Source organism: Eptatretus burgeri, chromosome 9 (assembly GCF_056783735.1).
Source record: "Eptatretus burgeri isolate ZD-2024b chromosome 9, Ebu_testis_v1, whole genome shotgun sequence".
NCBI lineage: Eukaryota > Metazoa > Chordata > Myxini > Myxiniformes > Myxinidae > Eptatretus > Eptatretus burgeri.
The window spans coordinates 74,833,590-74,861,385 of NC_140969.1; the positions used below are offsets into that span (position 1 = coordinate 74,833,590).

Sequence of the window (27,796 nt, forward strand, 5' to 3'; positions counted from 1 at the left end):
ATCTTTGGCCATGTTGTGGAATGTTGGCCGAGGCCCTTATTCATTTTCCTCCACCATCACTTTTTTTTACCTTCATTCACTTTTAAATTTGTTTTCTCTGTGACTGGCCATGCGGTTGACATAAAACTTTCAAGATCGGAGCGCCTCTACATGGAGAGTCTTTTAAATTATATGATGATTAATTTTGGATACAGATTCAAGGATCATGGAAGAGCTAGAACATTGAACGGATCAGGACGGAGCTGGACAAAAGGAACAGTACAGAGATGGGGAAAACACCAACAGCTGAGCTAAATGACAAAATAGGAGATTTGGACAAACAATGGGTGTGGGGAGGAATGAGGGGTACGGACGCATGGGGTGGACAAGATGGAAGCTCAGGAAGAAAAAAACTGGAAATGTGGAAGGAGAAGGACTTGGGATTGGGGGTTAATGAGGGTAGAAAAGATCATGGTTTTGGATTGATGATGATCTGAGATGGTGGTGAACAGCCATCTTGAAGACCTGGAGGGAAGAATGAGATTGAAAAGAACATGGAAGTTGGTTCCACAAGTGGGGAAAAAGAGAAATGAATTAGTGGGGGTGAGAAATGATTCTGGATTTAGGTCGTTTCACCAGAAGGTGGTTGGCGGTGGCTATGTGAGCCTGCAGAAAGCTCGGGGGAGGGGGACGGGGGAGGACAAAGCACAGAAAGAGCAGAGGATGCAAGGCGAGAAATGAGGCTGTAGAAGACAGAGAGATCACCGAACTATGTGCGATGGGAAAGTCATAGGCCCATAGACTAAGCTTCATTGCGGGAATTCTAATAAACTTGAAGGCCTTGGTTTCCACGGCATCAAGCTGAGGAAGGTGTGAGGCAAGGAAACCAGCCCAGAGAGGACAGCAGCACTCCATCAAGCTGCAGATAAGGCCCTCGTTGGTGGATAGGAGTCCAGGTGTGCCAAGGAAGCACTTTTCACAACAGAGGATACCCAGTCGGTGACTGGCTTTCGCGGCCAACGTTGAAATGTGGTTTGCTCAAGAAAGATCATGGCTGATAGTGGGACCAAGGAGTTTGAATGACTGAACTTCCTCAAAAGGATTGTCAAGTCCTTTAAGAGAGAGAGAGAGTGAGAGAGAGAGAGAAATAGTCAGAGTGGGAGATTTCTCTGTGTCAAAAGACATATTCCAAGTGTTTGACCATTGACCAGAAGGATGAAGGATGTCATGATGGCAGAGGGTGGAGTCTTCAGCAAATAGACAAAGAGGATTTTCCAGAGAGTCATAGAGATCATTGATAAAGATCAGGAATAGGACTGGGCCCAGAACACTTCCTTGGAGCATGACAGCCTTGACAAGGAGTGCAGAGGAAAGGATTCCATTGAGTGCCACATGTTGGTTATGAGAGTGGAGGAAGTCAGTAAGCCATGGGTAAAGTTGGCCTTGGATTCCAAAGGCAGACAGTTTGGAGTGCAAGGCGGGATGCCAGATTGTATCAAAAGCACAAAATATCTCGAGAGAGGAGAGAGACGGCCATCATCTCATGTTTGACATTGAGGGCCTCCATCCATTGTTGGGTGAGTCGAAGCAGCATGTCCAAGGGAGAGTGACCTGGTCTGAAACCAAATAGGTGATCTGAGATGAGGTTGTTGGAAAAAGGAAGGATTTCATATTGACTGCAGTGATGGATTCTATGACCTTCCTGATGATTGGAAGTAAGCTAATTGGGCTGTAGTTAAGAGGATCAGACTTTGCACCTTTTTATGTAATGCAGTGATGTTGGCTGATTCCCATGTGGTTAGAACAGGACCTGTGGCAAATGATAGAGTGAAAAGAGTGGACAGGGGAAGTGCAAGAGTAGCGGAGTAACATGTGAGCTGCTGATGCCATCTGGTCCAGTTGCAGTGTCAGAGACAAGGGTTGAAATAACCTTTTTCTACTTTCTCAGGTGCAAAAGATACAAAGTCCAGGAGCAGTCAGGTATGACTGGGAAGGGTGCGTAATGAGAGTGAGGGGTTGGGGGACTCAAGATTTGGAAGCAAACACAGAACTGAGACATTCGGCCTTCTCACAAGTGGAGTCGGCAGTGGTGCCATTTGAAGTGAGAGAAGGGGTGGAAGGGGAGTATACTCCAGAGACAGACTTAACAATGTACCACCAGCTATGTAAGGAGGATGGAAAATGTGGCCAGCATTAAAAAAAAAACATCAGTTTTCTGCAAGCATGGGTTGCGGGGTGTCTCACGTAACAGAAATACAAGGCCTTGAACTCACCACTCATCCTCAACCGAATCATCGAATCTTAAAAAAGAAAATTATAAAAATGAAAGGAATTTGCATTGTAAGATGGTTAAATTCCAATGTCCTGAAAACATGGCTGCATGACAAAGACATACCATGAAGAGGCGTGGCAGGTTTATTATTATCCTGGCCACATTTTAGCAAAGCATACCTGTACGACAGTATTTGGTCTTTAAATGCACAATGGCAGAAAGGGAAACTGCACGAGAAAGGTAGGGTATTTAAAATGTGTTGGGGCTCATGGAGAAGCTAGAACACAGAATATATCAGGACGTAACAGAACAAAAACTAGAAGGGCACTCAGTAGAGAGATACCTCCACCATGTAATCCCTGATCCATGAGAACATATCAGGCCCAACACCTTATTGAAATATCATGCGATTGTATCGTTTTTGGCGCCGATCTCTCACTGGTGAAGAATCACTTTAAAAAAAAAAATAATTATCGTATCTCGATCTGGATTCGGATCTTCACTGAGATTGAATCAATTTTTCCTTGTCCCACACCCATCCTGCCCACCAAATTTCATCCGGATCTGTCCATACTTTTTGAGATACCCTGCACACAAACAAACAAACAAACAAACAAACAAGCAGTCATAGACTGGTACTTACGAAATCGTTAACTTGACCTCTGACCTTGTCTAATAAAAGCTGTTTCTGGAGAAGGTAGCGACGCAAACCAGAAGTTTCTACGATGATTCTGTACCAAACCTTCAAAAATCTGATGTTTGACCTCACTGTGACCTTGACCTTTGACAGATTTTGACCAAAATCTAATCAGCGCTAGCAATCACCCTCCTGAATCACGTGGTCTAATTTGACATTGGTAGCGTCTTCCGTTCTCGAGTTATCATGCCGACAAACAAACAAACACATAAACACACACACACACACACACACACACACACACACACACACACACACACACACACACACACACACACACAAACACAAAGAAACAAACACACAAACAGATGATGGAAGTCATCAATATACTTACAAAATCTTTAGATTTCGAAAGTAACAAACAGACAAACAGACAGAGAGGGGTGAAAACATAACCCCCTTCACCTACAGTGACAGAGGAAATAACAGAAGAGAGGGGGTCACTAAAATCAGGGTTTAAGGACAAAATAGAGGGAGACTTGGAGGAATAAAGGATGTAGGGAAGAATAAAGGGCAATGGGACCTGCTCTTTCCATTCTTCGTCCTCCCCCTCCCCCCACTCCAGGATACTGCAGGATCCACATGGCCCACCATCAACCCCGTTCCAGTAGAACTCCCAAAAATCCAGAATTACTGCTCGTCTCCACTCATTCGTTCCTGGTTTTTTTTCTCTGCTTGTTGTACCAACTTCCACATTCTCTTCAATTTCGTTCTTCCCTCCAGGTCTTCAAGACGGCTGTTCACCACAATCTCATACAACACCCCCCATCCAAACCCATGATCTTTTCTACCCCCTTCAATCCCATGTGCACACCCACAAGACCTCCTCCATCTTTATTTCCAGTTTTTCCTTCCTTCCATATCCATTTCTCCCACCCAATGCATCCTTCCTTACCCCTCATTCCTTCTCACACCCTCTATTTTGTCCTTCAACACAGCTGTTAGTGCACCCCCTCCCCCCCCTATTCTGTACTGTTCCTTTTTCCCTGTGCCATCCTGATCTGTTCAGTATTCTCACTCTTCTATGAGCCTTGACTCTCTATACAAAAAAACACCAAAAAACCCTTGCACAGGAATTCCTTTGGCATCACCAACACTTTATAAAGAGTATGGTACAGTACCATTGATCGATTGATATCTATACATACTATATATGCATCCATTGCATCCCCTCAAGTGAAACAAATTTTTCCATCATGGTTGCCCCATTTTCCAAATTTTCCAATTTTTGCCATTTTCCCTGTCAAATCCCACAATAAGGAGGAAATTATTTTGGGCCTTTAAATAAGTAGTAGCAGTATTCAATGTAAGCCTGGAGTTGGCTTCGTGGTTAGGGTGGCGGCTTGGGATCCTAGGGTCCTGAGTTCAAGCCCCGTTGGCCGCTGAATTAATTCATACACCAGGGGGTTGATTCAGCCTCTCAACCTTCCGAGGTCGGCGAAATGAGTACCGGTGTGTACTGGTAGAGGGCCACCGCATCAGCGACACAGTCACGCTTCCAAGAAATGATAGCTATCCCGGTAGCTAAGCTGCCATACACAGGAAGAAGTATTCAATGCAGACTGCACCGCATCTGAAGGAAACTCTAAAATGCCAAGAACCACAAAGCACACGAACACTCCGTTCCAATTTGTGTCAGTCGCTCTGCACATCGAGCCATCCTGAGATGACAAATTTTTACCGGTAAATCATCTTTCCTATGCAGCACATGGCTGCGAGTTAGCGCAAGTCCTCGGAGGAGTGCAGCACTGCAGTGCCCCCTTTAGGTTGGACCAGGAATTTGTAATTTGTTGAGGATGCTGGCAATAGCTCGCCAACTTTGCGAGTCGGCGAGTGGAGGAATAAATTCCCCAAGGAATTAAGTTGATGAATCACCAACAAGGAAGAATGGTTTATCATCGCATATTCCATGTTCTTCCTGAACTACAGTTTGTGAGTAGGGATTTCAAAAGTTGCTGTTGTGATCTGGAAATGAACCTGGAGCCTCGGGGAATTGACATCGAGGTGACAGCAGATCCCACTAGGATGTGTTCGGCATAAGACGGGAAGCAGAATAAGCAGAGTAAACAAAGGAAAGAGTGAACCCCCCCCCCCCCCCAGTGGAGCAAGAACAAAGAATGGTCTTCATGTGACAGTTACACCTTATGCTGAAACCAGTGTAAAAGGAAATATGTCAGTGAAGCAAACATCAAATCAGTACTTTTACAGTAACAATGTTTTGCTTGGAAACTTTTTCAGGACAAAAAACACAATGCTCTGATCACAATTGTAGATTATTCTGCATCTTGACATTGAATCAATTCATTGCAAAGTAAAGCATCCATGAGCCTTCAATACCATGCTAGCCAGCTTATAATGTGCTTCTGAATTCCAATCACAAACTTTGCTTGGGAGGTTGTTGTTTTATATTTGAGATTCAGCAAAAAAAGGTGTGGAGAGATGGAGAGAGAGCGAGAGAGATGGAGAGAGAGCGAGAGAGAGATGGAGAGAGAGAGAGCGAGAGAGAGAGCGATGGAGAGAGAGATGGAGAGAGAGATGGAGAGAGAGATGGAGAGAGAGATGGAGAGAGAGATGGAGAGAGAGATGGAGAGAGAGATGGAGAGAGAGATGGAGAGAGAGATGGAGAAAGAGATGGAGAGAGAGATGGAGAGAGAGATGGAGAGAGAGATGGAGAGAGAGATGGAGAGATAGATGGAGAGAGAGCGAGAGCGAGAGCGAGAGCGAGAGCGAGAGCGAGAGCGAGAGAGAGAGAGAGAGAGAGAGAGAGAGAGAGAGAGAGAGAGAGAGAGAGAGAGAGAGAGAGAGAGAGAGAGAGAGAGAGAGAGAGAGAGAGAGAGAGAGAGAGAGAGAGAGGTGATGGTAGAGAATAGTTTTGATGAGTTATGTGTGATTCCCACCCCTTTTGGTGGATGTTCCTGTTGGTCACCAAAGGATGTCTGCCCCTCTTGATGTTGGCAGTCCAGCTGAATGGCCTCCCGACAGCGTGTATGACACGTGACCTTGCAATCTGCAGTCAAGTAAATCACAATGCATACACATAATGATGTTTTCTTGAATGGAAAGTATATGATGTCTGCTTATCCTAAGGACAATACATGAGAGTTCTTCAATGATGACATTGACTTTTTCGTGGAGAAAAACAAAACTCCACTGATTTATCAAGGTATTTCAGTGCTACACGCACATGCTTGTTCGATTGATGTGGTTGTACCGCGACGTCACCTGCATAGAAACCATTGGCATGGCGACGCAATCATTTCAAGATACCTGTTTTGACATATTCATCATTCAAAAACTTATTGCCATGCAGATATGCTTTCAATGCTCAAAAAGAGATGGTAATCACAAGGCCACAAGTCTGGACCATATGTGAGACCACTGTTTGGAATTTAATGTGCAATCATGTGCAAAATTAGGTGTGTCTTGCTGGAGGAATGCATGTGACCGTGGTGAGCCATGGGAGGATGAGAGGAAAAGAATGCAGGTGAAGTGAGGCCAGAAATGAATGAGGTGATACGAAACTGAGAGTTCCTTGAGCTGACTGCGGAGGGTGAAAAACAAATCCTGGGATTTGGTCTCCTGCCATGAGATGCCAATTATTTGAAAAGCCTTGGAATTGTGTGCATCAAGGGGAGCAGGATGGAAGGTCACTACAGCAGCCGGAAGTGGGGACCCATACCTCATGGTACTTCACATGGAGGCCTTATACACCATGATGAGTTCTGAATGGTACAGAACTGACTTGGTTCTGAGCAGAACAGCAATGTATCGGCCAACCATTGGGGCGGGTTTTGATATATCATCCCCAAAGACAGGTTGTGATAGATCATGACACCTATACCAGGAGTTACTTGTATTGCACCTCTTCCAATGGTGGGACAGTAAAGTAAACCGGAGGGAAGATGAGGGTAGAGTGTAGGTGTAAGATATGCTCACCTACTCGTTGTCTGTGTATCACTCACCTCATTTCAATGTGTATCGGGTCACTATAGTCCTGCACATTGATGATTTCTCCATGTTGAACAAAAAAAAAAAGATTACACATGAATGAAACTGCTGAGGTGTCAAAGCAATGTTGATGTAAGCTTTCCGTCTGATGACTGAATTACCTTAAATGTTTTTGGTGATGTGGACCAGGAATGTCTCGATCCCACGTTAGATTGTTTTAACTCTCGTGTAACATGATGGACCCAGGTCCAATCACGTGTCTCACTCTTCAACAAATCCCCTGAAATCGGATTCATATCTCGGTTTTTGGCCGAGTTACGGCCAAAAAAAAGGTTTTGATGGCGGCCATTTTGAATTTTGCTCCTAAAAAAAATTGCTCAAGCGTGACAAAGTGGCATCACTCGGATTTGAGTTTAGTATAGCCTATGTTACCAGAATCTGCAATAAAGTTGTGTGTGTACTCCAAAACACACTTTAGACAATGGCTGCCAGACTAACACGGGCCTAAATTAGTTTCCCAGCTGAGCTTTCAGAATATCACCCTCACTCCCAAGCAATACTTTGGTGGGAGAACAAGCATGGATTGGAAATCTTCGCTGGTGGAATGGAACGAAATTGCCGACGTTCCCATGCACATCCATTGTGATATCTCCTCATTGAATATTTACACTGAATTCCCGCTTCTACCAATTCACACTCAAAAAAGATTGTCCATTTCAGGTGAGACATCAATGAACCCGTCTGATGGGTACCCTGCTAGTTTTTATATAATTTGCTCAGGGTAAACAATATCGTTCCACCGAATGGAAGCATTGAACCATTATTTATTTTCTACACTTGTTTGACAATAGAGAGTCCATGCCAATGCTGAAGCACCTTGCAACACATTGCTGGGATCGATTTTCTAGCAATGGGATTTTACGAGTCAGTAGGAGAACTTGTGTTGCTGCAACAAGGTGGTTATTATCAAAACAACCATTAAATTTACAAAATGATGAAATTAAGTTTAGAATTTTGGTCGACTCCTGTACAAGGCTCTCGAATAAATGAATCTTTCATCAATGTGTATCACGGTGAACGAACCCTTTCACGAGCACAAGTGAAAAGTTAATGTAACTACAGCGGCACTTGGTGGAGTGCATAGATTGGCCTCGCAAAGTCATTCTGAACAAAAATATTGTCATTAACTGAACATGCTAATATTATGGCCCATATACCCATATCATCGATGTGCACAAAAGTGATAGTTAAATATCCTAATAATCAATCAATAATCAATAAAGCTCTGGATAATGGCAATGTATGTGATACATTGGCATGATTATGTCAAATACAAATAGTGGACAAAAAATATACAATGGAAACACCAGGGTACACGGGCCAAACAACATATATGCAAAGTACGGGGCCACAACACGTACATGACTGGTGCGTGAAATCTGCAAATCTATTCCTGGTAGAACTCTTGTCATATATGTGAAGGCAGGTTGTGGCTCAAATTTGATATTAAGAGCCAACATGGCCGGAAGAGAAGACCTCAGTGATTTTGAATGCCGTGTAATCATGGGTGCACGTTTGGCGGGCGCTTCAGTGACAAAGGCTGCAGAAATTCCTAATGTGTCGTGAGGAACTGTCTCAAAGGTGATGTTAGCCTGGGAAAAGGAAGGAAAAACATCACCATCGAAGAGCAACAATGGGTGGAAGCACATACTCGGCAAGTGTGTTGAGTCGTCCCAGAAACGAGAACGACAATCATACTAAAAACCTGCTCCTCTGCTCTTGCTCACCTTCTCTCTGTTCTAGTCACCCTCGCATTTGCTCAAGGTCATCTGACATCTGCTTGGAAATCAGCTAACATCACCACTCTGCATAAAAAAGGTGCAAAAACAGATCCCTGCAACTACAGGCCAATCAGCCTTCTCCCAATCATCAGCAAGGTTATGGAATCCATCATCTCTTCAGACATTAAATCTTTCCTCCTCTCCAATGGCTTGATATCCCATCGTCAATTTGGTTTCAGAACAGGTCACTCTACCCTGGATATGCTGCTTCTGCTCTCCCAACAATGGATGGATATACTCAATGCCGGACATGAAATCAGAGCCATCTACCCAGACATATCGTGTGCTTTTGACACAGTCTGGCACCCTGCCCTGCTTCCCAAACTCTCTTCCTATGGTATCCACGGCAATCTCCACTCATGGCTCACAGACTTCCTCTCCTGTCGCAGTCAACGTGTGGCTCCAAATTGAGTTCTTTTATCCCCTCTTCCTGTGCAGGCTGGAGTTCCTCACGGTAGCGTTCTCAGCCCTGTGCTTTTTCTGGTTTTCATCAATGATCTCTCCGACTCTCTGGAAAATACTCTATCTCCTTGCTGATGACTCCACCCTCTGCCGTACCATCTGTCATCCCTCAGACCAGGAAGCAGCAGCTTCTTTGCTCTCTGCAGATCTGGATAAAATCTCAAACTGGTCCAACACGTGGAACATGTCTTTCAATCCAGACAAATCTCACACTCGCACGACGTATTTCCAAAAGGACCGTTTGGAAAACGCCTCCATCTACTTTCTTAACAAACCTCTGGAAGAAGTCCTTTCATTAAAGCTTCTGGGTCTCACGATCTGTCATGATCTTTCCTGGAAAAGTCACATTTCCAACATCGCCTCCAAAGCCAGTCGCCGACTGGGAATCCTCCATCATGCAAAGTCCTTCCCTCTCCCTCCCCTCTTGTCTCCTGCCCCCCCCCTTGTTGTGCATTGTGTGATTGCTCTCATATGAGCCTCGACAATGTATTTAAAAAAAACATAAAGCGTGATACAAGGGCATTATTTTGGACTGAGGCGAAACAGGAGATCAATGGTGGACAAACTGTGTGCAGAGGTCAACGAGGATCGTGAGCATCCTGTATCATCGAAAATGGTCAGAAGGGAACTTCACAGGGTGAGATAACATATGGTGGGGTTACCCTCCGGGGACCCTGCAACTATTTTGTGGAGAACTAAGTTTGAAGATGGATTTGGGTACCTTGGGACGATATTTTTTTAATGAGCTTCCGCACTATTTTAAAAATGAGCTTCCACACTATTTTAAAAATGAGCTTCCACACTATTTTAAAAATGAGCTTCCACACTATTTTAAAAATGAGCTTCCACACTATTTTAAAAATGAGCTTCCACACTATTTTAAAAATGAGCTTCCACACACATTTTAAAAATGAGCTTCCACACTCATTTTAAAAATGAGCTTCCACACTCATTTTAAAAATGAGCTTCCACACTCATTTTAAAAATGAGCTTCCACACTATTTTAAAAATGAGCTTCCACATTATTTTAAAAATGAGCTTCCACACTATTTTAAAAATGAGCTTCCACACTATTTTAAAAATGAGCTTCCACACTATTTTAAAAATGAGCTTCCACACTATTTTAAAAATAAGCTTCCACACTATTTTAAAAATGAGCTTCCACACTATTTTAAAAATGAGCTTCCACACTATTTTAAAAATGAGCTTCCACACTATTTTAAAAATGAGCTTCCACACTATTTTAAAAATAAGCTTCCACACTATTTTAAAAATGAGCTTCCACACTATTTTAAAAATGAGCTTCCACACTATTTTAAAAATGTGTTCCACACTATTTTAAAAATGAGCTTCCACACACATTTTAAAAATGAGCTTCCACACACATTTTAAAAATGAGCTTCCACACTATTTTAAAAATGAGCTTCCACACTATTTTAAAAATGAGCTTCCACACTCATTTTAAAAATGAGCTTCCACACTATTTTAAAAATGAGCTTCCACACTATTTTAAAAATGAGCTTCCACACTATTTTAAAAATGAGCTTCCACACTATTTTAAAAATGAGCTTCCACACTATTTTAAAAATGAGCTTCCACACTATTTTAAAAGAATGGCCAATTGGAGACGTTTTCCAAAATGGCTGCCATGAGAATATTCAGATTTCCGATTTAGATCGGTTTCAAGCCCATTGTGTCTATTCTGTTTCTTTTTTTTGTTTTAAAAAAAAAAAATTTTTTTTTGGGGGGGGGGGGAGTTCTAAATCCATCTGACATACTTAGAACTCCCATTGTTCATGCTATAAGATTTGCATTGCAATGAGCAGTTGAAATAATGGCTGATCTTAAAATATCAAGACCACTAATCTAATATCAAGACCACTAATCTATATTAGTTTAAAAAAAAAATCAAGCCAAAAAGAAAGTACCTGCCTAACGGTATACTGTGTGAGCAAGAAGTTTAAGCTGAGGATCTGTTGGAGTTGAAGGATTTTGGTGCCATGGGATAACTTGAAATTGAAGGCACAGGCATGGATTGGCCTTGATACATTCGGTTTGGCAATAATAAAATCACAAAAATATCCTGTTTGAATATAATGGGGTGAAATTGTTGTCATGGACACAGTTTTCTCTTTGTCACGTGGAGCTTTTCTCTATGCTTCCAACCAAGATGAGCATAACCTGAAAAAGGAGGCAGAGAAATTAATTAATTATATTTCGTGCCCTCTTTGCTTGGTACTGAGGTGGTTTACCAATAGGGGGCCTTTTGATTATGGCTGGTGACCATCAAGTGTTATTGCAGAAGGCCCTCAGATAGAAGGTCTTAGTGGTCTAAGGGTTCTAATGGAGACTATAAGATCTCGATTGGGACTCGATTGATGCCCTTTTCACTCATCAAGTTAGGGGGTTTGATTCAGTTATATTTATGAGCCGAATATGGTCACGAATAAATGATCAGTAGTATGCTGTCCTGATGAGCCCACAAGGGCGATATGTAGATCGATATCTCTGCTTTTGTCTATTTGTGACCATCGGCTTGACATCTCAATCTGCAAAGGCTTGAGCACCACTTGAGAGCCTCCTAGTTTTAGGTGATGTGTTGGTATAATTTATGTGCATGACATCAGTGTCATATCATTGACTCAGTGTGCTTCTATGGTTCAATACACACATATATATATATATATATATATATATATATATATATATATATATATATATATATATATATATATATAAAATATTATAGAATTTTTACAGTATATACACCTACTCGTACTATTTATGGTAGGTCGAGTTACACTAAAGCAGTCATTCTCCAAGAAATGAACAAACAATCATATCTTGAAGCATTAGACATAAATAAATGGCTGTTTCAAGAGCAGGGTTGATCATAAACTGCTCTTATATAATCGCCTTGAATATTCATTTGTGAAAGTCAAAAGTATGCACTGCCCTCTACCGGCCAGCAGGTTCAGGTTTTAGCAGCAAGGCCATTATGAACGAGCACAATCTAACCAAATGCTCGGAATTTGTCTCTTTTCAGGGAAATGTCGTTTATTTGTTTTAGCATCCCATCAAACAACTCACTCCACATTGTGGTCACGATTTAGAGGAGTCCAGCATACATTGGCCACTAAACACAAACCATTTTTACAAGATTAATGAATCGTTTCATTTATTGAGTAGCCCATATAAATTTCCCTTGGCTCACCACCACGTCCTGCAAACACCGGCTCGTTCTGCATGCCCGCTATCCATCAGGAACATCACGGGTGACATTGAACTTTGAGTTCAAAAGTGTAATATCATAGTAAAGTGCCACTGAACGGGACAAGCTGATGTTTGGAAGCACGTAACACTGAATCAGAGGACAAAGCAGTGAATCTCCAATGCTAATAGTGTTATCAGGTTGTGTGTGTGTGTGTGTGTGTGTGTGTGTGTGTGTGTGTGTGTGTGTGTGTGTGTGTGTGTGTGTGTGTGTTACTATATTATCTATATAAAATATAAATACACTATCTGCTCACAATCCAATTTGTTTTGTCTGTTACTACTACGGATCATCTTGAGGAGGCATTTTGCAGATAAAACCAAATTATACTGAAACTGTAATTCAACGCCCCTGCCTTCCATTTGCACTTATCATCCCAAATTTAAAGCTCAATGTAGCTTGAATGATTTCCCAATTATTGGATTCCAAAGTACGAGTCCACAACCACAGTGAGGATGTTGATCTTGTCTGGAACTATGTGGAGAGGTTCATATGATATATCGGCTTCCCACCAACTAGGCTTTGTTAGGAACATACTTGTGTATTCATTGATTTAATCCAACTGGTTAGCTGACTGGCAGGGACAAACAGATATGGCGAAACCACCTTAGTGATGTGTCGTCTGGGTGGATGCCAGACTTTAATGTAAAATCTCATCTTTTCAGGCAGGTATTGCGAACTCACCTGTCATGGTGCTTTGTGGGTGGTGTAGGGAGTTGCATCAATGAGTTTGCTGTCACGCAGGGGAAATTAGCTTGGTATGCCACCTGCTAGGCTGCGCTAGTGAGTGATAAAGATCTGCAATACCCTCTGAAAGGAGTAGGTCATTGTATACTGGTACCCTGGCAAAATTCCAAATTCCTGCCATAACGTACAGCAAGCTGTTATAGAGAAGTGGCCTGTGTAGGGATTGTTCTCAGACAGCGAATGATTCACAAATTGCCTTGAGTGCCCTGATACTATCTATGAAAAGGAATCTTGGACTTTGATGAGAATTTACCAAAAATCACATTTTCTCTCTTTCCAGTGTTTATATGATTAGGGAACTGTCACAGAGGACTGGTTGTACATGTCCATATTTCAGGTATGATGGCTAACTTGGGGTTCCTTCTAAGGGCATGTTGGGACTGGACCAGAAGGCAGTTTGGGGATACATTTCCAACAGAAATCAATCTTAAAATCGAATGGCTTGGTGTCACACCAATGCATCTGGTCTATTCCCAATTAGAAAACTTAATTTATGATCCAACTAAGGTAAGTGTACCTAACATCGCCTTTCTTCCTACCTACCTATTAATTAAATAATAGGATGTTAAGTCAGCTGCCCTGCCTGTGAGCATTCACTTGTGGATGTTTAAGATCTCATGCTGCCATTCATAAATAAAAATGGTAAGCCATTCTATGCTGCACTCGTGGTCGTTCAATTCTAATTTCCTGCGTGTTGGATATTAAAGTAATTTTGTCATTGGAATTTTGAGCCTATGATGGGTAGAATCACAGACCTGCAAGGGAAGTTCACCCTGAAAATATGGAAGCAAATGAGCAGAACTGGAAGACTGTGTTCATTATATATTCGTATACAGCCTGTAGCTGCTTGGCTGCATCATTTTCTGGGGGGCAGAGGTGTGCCGCTGATGCAATGCCCCTTTTACCAGTTAGCTGGTGCTCATTTTGCCAAACTTGGAAGGATGACAAGCAGAGTCAACCCACCTGGTGTTAATTCAACAGGTGGACTTGGGCTTGAACTCAAGACTGTAAGATCTTAAGCCAGCCACCTCAACCATTAAGCTAACACCAAGCTTCGAAGACTGTGTAATGCAATGTTATTATCAATCAATTGATCAATCTATTTCTCATATAATGCTTTTCTTTTTGAACTAAAATATAAAACCACTTTAAAAAGAGGTAAGAAAAGTGGAAATTCAGAAAAGGTGTAAAATGATGCGATTTTATGAGAGATTTCAAAACCGCAATCGATTGATCACAAACCAGCGCGAGTCATCGACGAGTACCGCAATGAACACAATTTAGTGATTCTTTTGACATTTATCAAAAATGCCCTTATTCATTTGCAGTACTTTCACAGGGAAAAGATAGCTGTACCGGGGGCACTGTATCTGTTCAGACTGGTCTGGCAGCATGATTCGTACACCTGCTGCTGTTTTGGCCTGCTTTCAATTATTATCATGGCCTTCTGGCTCACCTCTCAAGTAGCAAGTATGCTTAACGATTGCATGTTCACACAATGCAGTCATGAACTAGAAGGGCACTCGGTGGAGTGCATACTTCTGCCAGGCTGATTAGTCTACGTTTTTTATCCCACTGATAGGCCGGGTATGGATTCGGACCTGAACTAAATTTGAATCAGCTTGTTCTTGTCACTGATCCAACTCATCCACCAAGTTTAATCCGAATCCGTCGAGAACTTTTTGAGATATCTTGCTGTATAGCATTTTACCCCCCATCACTCAATGGTGAAAAATAACTTTAGAAATTCTCAGATCCGGATCCGGATTTGTATCTTCACCAAAATCGAATGAATTCTTCATTATGGCATACCCAACCTCCCACCAAGTTTCGTCCGAATCTGTCCACAATTTTTGAGATATCCTCATATATGTTGTTTTTGGTCCTCTCAGTGGTGAAGAATCACTTTTTAAAAATCCTCGGATCCAGATCAAGATCCGGATCTTCACCAAAATCTAACAATTTCATTAGTGTGACATACCCAAGCTCTCCACCAAAATTTTGTCCGAATCCATCCACAACTTTTTTTTGTTCACAAAGAAAAAACTAAAAAAACGAGATATTTTCACAAAAAGACAAACAAACAAACAAGAAAAAGATATCGTGCAGAGCACGATACTTGCAAAATTCACCCCCCTCTCCAAAGTTTGCCATGGATACATCAAATTGTCCATTTCGTTAAGATTAAAATTGACAATCTTAATCAAAGCTCAGGTCAATTGGATGAAAATTGATTACTTTTCAGATTGAAATTGATTTTAGACATTTAACTTTGAGTTGACCATTGACGTTTTGACCTCAAAAAATAGTTGGTTTCCCAATCCAGTGACACAATATGCAAATATTGTCCAGATTGCAAGACAATTGGATGAAAAATGAGGATTTCAGAAATTGCGACCTCAAGATGACCTTTGACCTTTGAACTCAAAAGCAATAGGCTGCTCAGTTGAGACTATATCGACAACTTGGTAAAGTTTCATGACGATCGGTTTGGAATTGTGACCTGTAGGTGGTAAAGAGACAAGCAGACAAACAGACAGAATAATAAAATCAACTGACCGATATACTTGAAAAATCTTCAATTTTGCAAGTAACAAGAAATATGTCATGTATAGCACGACACTTGCGAAATCCAAAAAACAAATTTGACCTCAAAAATAATTAGTGGTTGAATTCAACGACCAAATAGGCAACTCATTTTCAAATCCCATCAATCGGAAGAAAATTGAGGATTTTAGAAATACCACCTTACTTCTTGACCTTTGGGCTAATTTGACCTCAAAAATGATTGGTGGTTGAATTCAGTAAGCTCATATGAAAATCATGTTCAAATTTCGAGTCAATCGGATGAAAATTGAGGATTTTAGAAATTTGACAAATTTGTTGACCTTTGGCCAATGTTGACTTTTTGACCTCAAAAACAATAGGCTTCTTCCATATGACAAACTCTACCATGGGGTGAAGGTTCATGAAAATCGGTTTAAAATTGTGACCTGTAAGCGATAAATAGATAAACACACAGACAGACAGACAGAAGAACAAAATCGACTGATCAATATATTTGAAAAATCTTCGATTTTGCAAGTAAAAAGAAGACATCATGCAGAGCACGACACTTGCGAAATCCATAAAATAAACTTGACATCAACAATAATTGGTAGTTGAATTCAATGACCAAATATGCATCTCCTCTTCAAATTTGCAGTCAGGAGGATTGAAATAGAAAATTTTAGAAATTAATCCGATGTTGACCTCAAAAATAATTGGTTGGTTGAATTCAGTGACTGAAATATAAATCCTCTTCAAATTTACAATCAATCGGATGAAAATTGAGGATTTTAGAAATCTCACCCAAGTTGTTGACCTTGGGCCTATGTTAACCTTTTGTCCTCAAAAACAATAGGCTTCTTCCCGATGACAAACTTTTCCATGTGGTGAAGTTTTGTGAAGATCGGTTTAAAATTGTTACCTGCAGGTGATAAAAAGACAGACAGACAGACAGACACACAGACAAGAATAACAAAATCAAATGACCAATATACTTGAAAGATCTTCGATTTTGCAAGTGTACCAAGTATGCCATGCAAGTATACCAATTATTTTTGAGTTCAACATTGACCAAAAGGTCAACATAGGCTAAAGAAAAAACAACTTCGGTGAGATTTCTAAAATCCTCAATTTTCATCCGACTAACTTGAAATTTGAAGAGGGTATATATTTCAGTTCAATGAATTCAACTCGCCAATTATTTGAGGTCAACATCGACCAAAACGGTCAACATCGACCAAATGGTCAACAAATTAGGAGAGGTTTCTAAAATCCTCATTTTTCATCTGATTGACTTGAAATTTGAAGAGGATTTATATTTCTGATCACTGAATTGAACCAGCCAGTTATTTTAGAAGTCAACATTGACCAAAAGGTCAACATAGGCCAAAGGTCAACAACTTTGGTGAGATTTCTAAAATACTCACTTTGCATCCGATTGACTTGAAATTTGAAGAGGATTTAGATGTCAGGTCACTGAATTCAACTCGCCAATTATTTGAGGTAACATAGGTCAAAGGTCAATCACTTAGCTGAGATTTGTAAAAATCAATTTTCATCTGTTCGACTTGAAATTTGAAGATGATTCAGAATTCAGTTCACTGAATTCAACCAGCGAATTATTTTTTGATGTCAACATCGACGAAAAGGTGAATATAGGCTGATTTTCTAAAATTGTCAATTTTCATCCAATTGACTTGACATTTGAAGAGGAGTTGCATATTCGGTCGTTGAATTCAACCACGAATTACTGTTGATGTCAAATTTGTTTGATGGATTTTGCAAGTGTCGTGCTCTACACGACGTTTTCTTATTGCCTTGTTTGTTTGTCTGTCTGTGTGCAGGATATCTCAAAAAGTTGTGGATGGATTCAGATTAAATTTTGTGGACAGGTTGGGTGTTTCACAAGGACGAACTGATTAGACTTTGGTGAAGATCCGGATCCGAATGCCACTACTGGAATTTTAAAAGTGATTCTTCACCATTGAGAGATCGGGCTAAAAAATTATATATAGCACAATATCTCAAAAAGTTGTGAACAGATTCAGACGAAACTTGGTGGACAGGTTGGGTGTGTGAGAAGGACGAATAATTCGATTTTGGTGAAGATCCGAATCTGGATCTGGATACGAGAATTATTTAATTTTTAAAGTGATTCTTCACCATTGAGAGATAGGGACAAAACGATATCGAACTGGATAGCATGATATTTAAAAAATATATTTGGCCCGATATGTTCTCGTGGATCAGGCAATACATGGTGGAGGTATGCACTCTACCGAGTGCCTTTCTCGTCTTTAATATGAAATAGCCAAAGCCTAGAAACAAACGAAACATAGTGAGTTAGGGAGTATCTTCTTCTTAAGTTGTTCCGGTTTCAGCTCGAGCATGCATTAAAGCAAACTAATTTTTATCTCTGGTTTGTTATCCAAGTTGCTTTTATTGGTTTCCTGCCCACAAAAGATATCAGTAAATGAAAATTGCTTTTCCTTTTATTTTGCTGAATAGACCCAAACATGGTGGGTTAGAGAGTTTGTTCTTCTTAAGTTGGGTTCCAGTATCGGCTCGAGTGTGCGTTAAACGCAAACTAATATTTATCTCCTGAACATTCATTGGGACTGATTGGGGATATGTATTGCAAAGCAAATCTCACTTTTGTTTTTTATATTAGGATGCATACAACAGACACCACAGATGTGTGCTGGATGGTGACATGCTCTCCCACCACCACCCTACAGTCATCAGTCCTTCACAACTGTTGCTTCTCACTTCCAACAAATCCAACTCCATTCTATGCTGTCCAGTCCACTCTATTATAGTCCACTCTATTACAGTCCACTCTATTGTAGTCCACTCCTGTAAGTAATTTTGTGACTGTCTCACTTCTGAAATAATGAACCAGCTCTGGCTATCACATTGCTCTCCAGCAGCTTTTGGCCATCTCTATTCCTTATTCCCAACCAAATTTACTTACACATTCCTCTTCACGCAGTTCTGCAACTTCAACATGTGCATTGAAGTCCCCCACAATGCACAGCATCAGCTGCAGCTCAAGCATTCCCATCATCAATGATGTTTTTCCTAAGAACATTATTTTTGGTAGTTTATTCATTCATTTTGTGTGCAGCCTATGGCTGCTGGTTTGAATCATCACTGGGAGTGCAGCTGTGCTGCTAATGCAGTGCCCCTTTCAAGCTAGGGTGGGAATTTGGCCATGGTGCCGGCCATGGCTCACCTCCTCTTTGCGATCGCTTCAAAGGACACCATGGGATCTTTAACCTCCACCAACTAATGCCGGCAGATGGGACACCTAGTTTATCATCTATCCGAGAGACGGCACAAACATTGATGAATCACCCTACCTGTGAAACACCAGGATGACAGTTTATAGCTGGGTCTGGATTTAAACCCAGGTTAGAATGCTTGGAGGTGAGTGTGTACACCTGTAGGCCATCCAATGAGCCCGAGTCATTCCATGTCTCTCAGTAACAATCGGTGGGAGAAAGAAGTTAATTAGAATTTCCTGAAGTTTATATTTTAAAACGCGATCTATCACCAATAACTGCACGGTCAGATTTGCATCACATGTCAACTGGTGGTTGATCCTCGATTTCAACTCCTACATTTATTGTGGATGTTTTATTGTTTCTGCAAGGTCAGATGTGGAAATCAAATTGAGAATGATCAAAATACATCTCAGCGGAGATGGACCGTGTTTATTATGCATACTTTGTCTCACAAAGAGCAATTACAAAATCTCTGGGTGCTACTGGCAGGGCTTGGCGATACTCTGCTCACCTCTAAGTTGTCTGATGTCAGTTCAATTACACAGGCTTTGAAAAATAATTGCAAACCGTAACGCTGGTTCTTCACAAGTGAAAGATTGCATCATGGAGTGCACCACCATCCTTTTGGAGAAGACACAAGGCATGCTATCATCTCTACATCCATGTGAAGGTTGAAATCACCTACAATTCATAATAAAACAGGCATTTGTTCTTGTAGATGAAAGCCTGTTCATCGAAGCCTTTTGACAAATTATTGAAGATATTTCAGGAAATTATATTGACAAAACTAGAACGGCACTCGGTAGAGCGCATACCTCCGCCGTGCTGAACAGTTTACGTTTTGTATCCACCGATAGGCCGGATTTGCATCTGGACCTGAACCAAAATCGAATCGGCTTTTCTTTCACCTACCCGACTCATCCACCAAGTTTTATCATAACTTGTCCTAAACTTCTTGATATATCACGCTATATATCGTTTTGGTCCCCATCCTTCAATGATGAAGATTCACTTAAAAATTCTCATATCTGGATCTGATCATCACCAAAATCTAATCAATTCATCCTTGTCACACACCAACCTGTCCACCAAATTTCATCCGAATGCGTCCATAACTTTTTGATCTATCCTGCTCACAGACAAACAAACAAACAGACAGAGGTGAAAACATAACCTTTGTCCTCCTTCGGTGATGGAGGTAAATATAATTTTAACATTTTTTTATTTAACAAATACTATTCTAGCCTTTTTCTGTGCATACACACTAATTATTGAGGATAAATCTTGCTTTCGTGCAATGTTACCATTGATATTAAGCAAGGCGATCCCATTCAAATGCTCTCGTACAATAGTTCAAGAGTGATAGTAGTTCCTTACTTGCTTCAACATGCTGCAGGTGCATTCACGTGAACCCACTGATTCAGGCAAACTGACAAAAAAAATATAGGCCATTGGCTATGATGATGGCCAAGCCACCAAGCGAGGGGCTACAGCATGGCTCAAGCAACCACCTTTATTTAGCTGACATATGAAGACAATAATGAGACATTCTCAAACTCTATGCCGAGAAAGTGTGTCTCCTTTTGATCCAATAGGGAGGCACATAAAAACAAGAAGTTGTGAAACTTAACAAACACCAAAAAAGTTAACAAGTATCTAAATTTAAGGCCCCTTTGATCTCGAGACCCATGCCAAATGGCCCTCCTGGTCCCACCTCGGATTGGCCAAGCGACGAGGATGAAGGTAAGGGTTATAGATAGCACGAATAAGAGTGGTGCTGAAAGATCGCAACAACCGGACATGGGGCAGAGGTTTGCACACTTGCCAGAAAAAAGATCTTCAATGTTGGAAGAAAAAGATGAGGAATAAGCTGTCAGGGGTGGCATGAGTCCTTTGTTAAGGACAGTTAAAGGAAATGAAGCATTTTTCAATGTCATTTAAAATGACTTTTGAATAGAATTAAGAATTAATTATTTCTCTCACTACGGAAGGAAAAATGAGGAGTAAAGTGATAAAGAACGAGCAAAAGAAGCAGCAACAGGGCAGAATGAGTTGGAGGTTTATTGATAGGGTGGGGGTCAATAATTTATTTTGTCCTTTTTAGAGAAAATTGGAAAACAAAAAGGGACAGTTATTATCGAGGTAAACCATGGGACTAGGAAAGATTCCTCCTCTTATAAATTCAGAGGAGATGCTAATTTTGTTGCTGCATCTGCAATCAAGACATTGAAAAAATCTCACTGTCTTCTGAATCCTGACAAATTCCCCAATTCTCTGCATGGGTCAGTTCATACAACCGTCCTTAAATATACCCTTTTGGGCTTCAAAACCACAGCGGCTTCACGGGGCAAGATGAAATGATCAGCATCCAACTGGAGGTCAAAGATTTCTTTGGGGGTCTCCTGTAACTGTACAGGTAATAATTTCAACCTCCCAGGACATGTTCTCTGCAATATCAAGTTTCTCACAATATATTTTTTTTTTCAGGAAATAAATTGCAGAAGATGCTGGTCATTGACAAAACCTCTCAGTTCCCTTGAGGTGGGGGATTGTGATTAACCAGGTGTTGCTAATATGGTGTTACCTTTCTTTGGCAATAAGAAGACTTAAAATATTTTCACCGCATCTATACAAATTTAAATCAGTTTCCAAAATCAAGTCTTTGTTTCCTTTCTTCTGCAGTTATCTTGCAGAGCAGAATATTTTGATTTCTGTTCCTGATTATATATCATTAAAAACAAACACCGTTGGCGTTTCTCAGACTGTCTGATGGTCGGGTGTCCTCAAGGTATATCCACTCACCACTGAGCTGTCTAGCCTGGGTCTGAATGTCCATCCATCTCTAAACAGTGATTCTGGTGTTTTGCAGGCAAGGCGAGGCCTCAACACGTGTGCCATCCCTCTGATGGACTTGAACCTGGGAATCCCGTCTGCCAGCATCAGTTGCTGGATGTTAAAGATACCACGGTGTCCTTCATGAAGAGTTGGTGAGCTATCACCTGTACCCTGAAGAAATTAAAAATTTCCACTTTCAACCACAGGTGGCACTGCACCAGCTGCCCCGCAGTCATATGATGCATACGAACGCCAATGATGACTATTTGTCATTGTTCGTGCAAGTGGAACACAGCACCATACTCATTTGAAAAAATCGTTTTCTCATCTTGTGCAAAACATCATGTTCTCCAAACAAGTCAGATTTGGCTTCACCATATGACCTTCCACCATTTCTCTTTTTTTCTCTCACCTCTGGAATTACCTCTCTGAATCTATCTATTGTTGTCCTCCTCTACAGTCTTCTAAGGTGGCATCCCTCGACTATTTCAGGATCGACCCTGGTGCCACCCATGATCTTGCTATTTATTCATGGGCAGCTTTCTCTGATGATGCTCTTCTGTGTGTGTCTGTGCATTATGTGCATAAAAAGGTAACCTTATGCACGTACAAAACAATTTTTTGATGCACATCAGGACAACATGGAGGTAATGCCGAAAGGTCCACAGTTGAGAAATGCATTGCTAAATTGGAGACCTGGAAGCACTCAAACAACAATCAACAAAGTGGTGCAATTCATAATTGTGGTGTATCAAAAGATATTGCTCTTCTTTAACTTTCACCTTTGGTTTTGTCTCGATTCACTCAATGCTGGGAATGCTGCTTCTCATGTTGTGACATGCTCGACTACAAATATCGACCTGCCAGCATCCCTCCTCTTTTCCTTTTCTTTGTGATGTTCTTGCCTTTCTTTACTGCCTGACAAACTACATTTTAAAGCTAAATAATATCCAGGGTCTTTGTAAATTTGACTTCTGCTGTTTGATTTCCTCAATATGGACAAAATGAATGTTTCTCATGATTAATTATTTCTCTCTCTCGACTGTTAATGTGAACTGTTGCCTCCAGGGGCAATGTCCCTTGACTATAATCTTCTAATTGATGTACCAAGCATGTCTGCTTAGACAGCATCTTGACCACGTTTCTGACATCATCCATTATCTGAAACAGTCTTTCCCATGGTAGACAGGCTGCAAATGCATTGTTTCCTGAACAAGAGATAACCAGATGTTTGCAACCATTTTGAATGAAAAAATTATCACCACTAATTGGGATGGGATTCCTTTCTTAACTGATTAAGCAGTCAGGTAAACAGTTATTTAACCCCCAAACAAGAGTACCTATTATCGCACCAGAGGCTAACAAATATGATATGCCTGAGCGCCGGGATCTTTGATCCTGCAAACAGCCGAAAGGTGAGAAGCTAAACTGCGTTCAAATAAGAATTAACCTTCCACTCAGATTCCCCTTCTCTTACCCATATAAGGCTTTATTTTCAATCAAAGAAAAGAGGTATGGGGAGAAGAGGTGGATGGGGTGTGGGGGATAGAACATACCAAGCAACATGACAGCATGTACAGGGAGAGGGGAATAGGCAAACTTATATACTGTACAATGATAAAGAAATGAACAAGCAGTCATAGACTGGTACTTACGAAATCGTCAACTTGACCTCTGACCTTGTCTAATAAAAGCTGTCTCTAGAGAAAGTAGCGACGCAAACCAAAAGTTTCTATGATGATTCTGTACCAAACCATCAAAAATCGTAACGTCGACCGAAGAAAAAATCTCCATTTCTCCACGCAATTATTTAATATTATTTTATCAAAGTCACAAAACTGTAATATTCGGCCATCCACCATCAATCTTTACATAATCTGACGGCTTAGCGAGTCAGGCATGCGACGATAACCTTTATTGCGATAAAAAAATGACTTTTATCGAAAACACCATCAGCGCGCACACGCAAAACCTGTACGTGACTCAATGACGCCTCTGCTCGAGCATGCTGCACCATGTGACGAGCCGTGACGTGGTGAGTGAAATATTTTTATACAATCTTAAAATGTCTCCAAAACATCCGACTTTTAGCAGAATTTTGACAACCAAGTGTTAAGCGTCCAAAGCGATCGCAAAAACCGAAGACAAAATTAAAATCGAAGTTAAAGCGAACTCGTAACGTCGACCGAAGCAAAAATACTCCATTTCTCCAAATGAATTTATGGAATTATGTTTGACCTCACTGTGACCTTGACCTTTGACCGATTTTTACCAAAATCTAATCAGCGCTAGCCATCACCCTCCTGAATCACGTGGTGTAATTTGACATTGGTAGCTTCTTCCGTTCTCGAGTTATCGTGCCTATAAACAAACACACAAACACACAAACACAAAAACAGAGGACGGAAGTCATCAATATTCTTACGAAATCTTTAGATTTCGTAAGTAACAATCCGAAGTCAGGGATGGTGCCACACACCACACTCTTACTAACAGAGGAGAATCAGGGTGGAGACTTGAGCAGGCACAAAGCTAGTGGTGGATGCGGGTCGCTGGCACACAGGTGAAGTGCGGATCAGCACCGAAAGGGTGGCAGGAGCTATGTAGTGGAGGTGAGGGATTGTGAGGCGGACTTTGTGACTGCCTTTAACTGCAGTCAAAGTTGGCATTAGGGCCGTGCAACCCATGCACCTGCATGGCACCCTGAGACAACGAGGGCCCCCCACACAACCGATCGTGGTCCACAAACTTAGAAAACGTAGAGAAAACGTAGAGAAAGGGCCCCCAAGAGTGGAGAGGGGTGAGGTCTCACTTTGCCAACAAAACGCACCAACTTGTGAGTGGTGATAAACACAGCACAAAGGGAATGTTTCATCTCAAGGAAAGAAAGCACCTTCACGTAATGAATCAATTGAAACTAGAACGGGCACTCATAGAGCGCATACCTTTGCCGCCACTACTTTTTTTGTTCTTGGTATGAGTGTGGGGAACTGGTTTCATATGAATGGTCTTATGACACAAACTACATATCTATAATGTCATGACCCCCCCGACTTTCGGGGGCTATGGACTAAACAACAATCAACTCACGTCGTTTTGGCGAGTCTTCACTCGCAAGCTCGGTGAATACAACGTTTCAACAAGAGAAGGTAACCTCGTTTGATGCTGGTTTCATGCAAATCGAATAAGATTTGACTGAGTTATGCCGAAAACCGCATATTTTTCAAGGGCGTGACCCCCCCCCCCAACATTTTACCCCAACTGGTGACATGTGTTATGATGTCATTGTGTCACAAGATTGGGCATTAAATTCTGAACATTTTGGTGCTGGGTTCATGTAAAGCGGACAAGAATTGACCGCGTTATGACAAAAACCGCATATTTTTCAAGGGCGTGACCCCCTGACCTTTGACCCCGAACAAGAGTATGGGCGTCATTGTGTCATATTGCATATCACAAGATGAGGCGTTGAATTCTGAACATTTTGGCGTTAGTTGCATGCAAATTGAATAAAAATTGACCGTGTTATCGTAAAAAGACGATTTTGACCTTTTCGTGACCTTGACCTTGACCTTTGACCCGAACGATCCCAAAATCTAATCGAATGCTTCCTGGCTAATAACCAATCATCCCACCAAATTTCATGCAATTCGGTTTAATACTTTTTGAGTGATACGAATCACAAGATTACAAACAAATAAATAAATAAATAAATAAATAAATAAATAAATAAATAAATAAATACACGCCAACCAAAACATAACCTTTCGCAGAATGCGAAGGTAAAAATATTTCCCCTGATGTTTAACTAAACAGGACTATTACAAAATTAGGGTTGAGGTTCATAGAGAAAGCAGGTTAAGTGGACTAATAACTACATTTAATGTTTACAAATGAAACAATAATTACAATAAAATATGTATTATTCCTAACGATGCTGATGCTATCTATACACCTTAACATGGCATTTTCTTCCCAAGGGGGAAAATACAATAAAACATTGGAATTCCTCTGGATTTTTTGCAGTCAAGTGAAGTTGAAAGCAACATAGGCTAAGTGAGTGTGAAAATAATACAAAGTCCTCTTACTCATGATACAACTGAGGGTTCTGAATTGTCGCTCGTAATACCCTCTCCCAACACCACTGAGAGCGGCGATACATGGTACACATTTACAAACAGAACTTGTATCACCCCACCTTCAGAACCCCTGGAGTGTGCTCCATTACCAAACAGCTTGTAGAGCACTCGCCAAGTGGCTTAAGCACTCAAGCAAGCATTCCAACAAAATGGTCAAAAAGGAAAGGCTGGCTTGGCAAGCAATCGTAAGCTGATTGGTCACGGAACACACCCCTGGGGAAGGAGGGCAATGAAGTCACTACAAACTTTGAATTATGACCTGTAGTCCCCTTTGCCAGTTTAGTTGTTTGAGATTGCAGAACGAATGACTGAATACATCGACGTCAGACAGATGGATGTCAAAATGCATATTTTAGTGTGATGAGAGATTGACAGGCCTCACAGCGGAATCGCTGGGCCACTACTGAGTTTTGCATGGCGCCCCAAATGACTGATGCTGCCTTTGCCTGTGGTGGGTCTCATGATTGGCTGCCTGCTGCTTGTGGGAGGTTCCATATTCTGGTCTCCCAATAAAAGTCTTCCATCCCTCTCCAGGGCTCTACAGCCGACCTTGCCAACATGGCTTGTGCTACGCTGGCCAAACAGTTCATGATCAGTCCATTGAAGCGCAAAGCACTTTCATGGTGCCTTTTTGTGGCCACAAGTCCTCACCTGGCTCTGCCCGCTCACAGGAGGTTTTTACACATACAATATTATCCCCAAGCCAGCCACTGTCTATAAATTACGTACGCTGCCTCTTCGGCATCACGTTTAACAATACGACTTGCTCTGACATATTTTCCTTTTTTACAAGAGTAAATGTACGCTACATGAATCACACAGACCATACGAGAGGCTTACTACATTCTCACTACGGACCCCACCCTCCACCCCCATCCCCCTCGAATATGTTCCTATATGATACTAAAACATTCGCTAAATCTTCTCAGATCTTGTCAGAAGTCATTTTCTGATATTTTCATTATTATAAGAGTAAAAAATTGGACTATTGGTCCTGTAGCTTATCTACCCGATGTTGTAACCCAAATTTGGTAGCCTTCTGACTGGTGGGTCTGGATAAGTAGATTTTTGAAACAATATATTAAGTTGGCCATTTTGACCTACCTAAAACCACGTGATCGGAATGAGCTTTGCAATCCCTGTTACCAGTCAGGAGCGGAACGTTGCTGCCAAATTTCAGCCAGATCAGCCCAGCTGTTTGCCCGGAGACGTTGAAATAAGAAACGACTGGATGGTGCACATTGACAATACCTTATCTGGAATTCAAATTCCAGATAAGCTAAAAACAACATCAAATTCAATCTCAATATCTCGTTGAAAAGGTTTACAATGACTAGGCTTTACATGATTACAGCATGCACAGAGGCCTCGTAGCCCATTTGAATTTAGGCCCCATGGTCTTTTTGTCACTTATATCATGGAGGATTGTGAGCCTTCAGTTGTTGAGGGTTTGGTTTCACATTTACTATCAATTTCCTGAAATTTGATTTCAAAACCTGACACTACTTCTTCACCTTTAAAAGCTCCCAGATCAAATTTGCGAGGCCTTGAAATGCGAGCAATCAAAGCAGAAATACTCCAGTGTGAGATGAAGGAAGAGTAGAGAAAAGCAGGACAAAATTCCCCTGTTGAGTAAGGTGGGGCAAGATGAACCCCCCCCCCCCACACCCCAAAAAACAAACATTGTCAATGGTGTTGGTTATATAGTCAGTATGTTGAACATCTCAATCAGAGCGCTCTCCAACTAGCAATAGAGCAGGTAGCAGACAAC

General features: G+C 41.2%; 1 protein-coding gene across 1 annotated transcript in view; it reads right to left on the bottom strand.

Moving 5' to 3' along the window:
- The window catches only part of LOC147020372 (ras association domain-containing protein 5-like), a 139,190-nt gene that overhangs the window by 89,010 nt on the left and 22,384 nt on the right, over nucleotides 1-27,796 (bottom strand). The window contains exon 2 of the mRNA XM_085895681.1: nucleotides 5,846-5,955. Coding sequence (XP_085751807.1) covers nucleotides 5,846-5,955 — 110 coding nt within the window. The remainder of the gene's footprint in view (nucleotides 1-5,845; nucleotides 5,956-27,796) is intronic.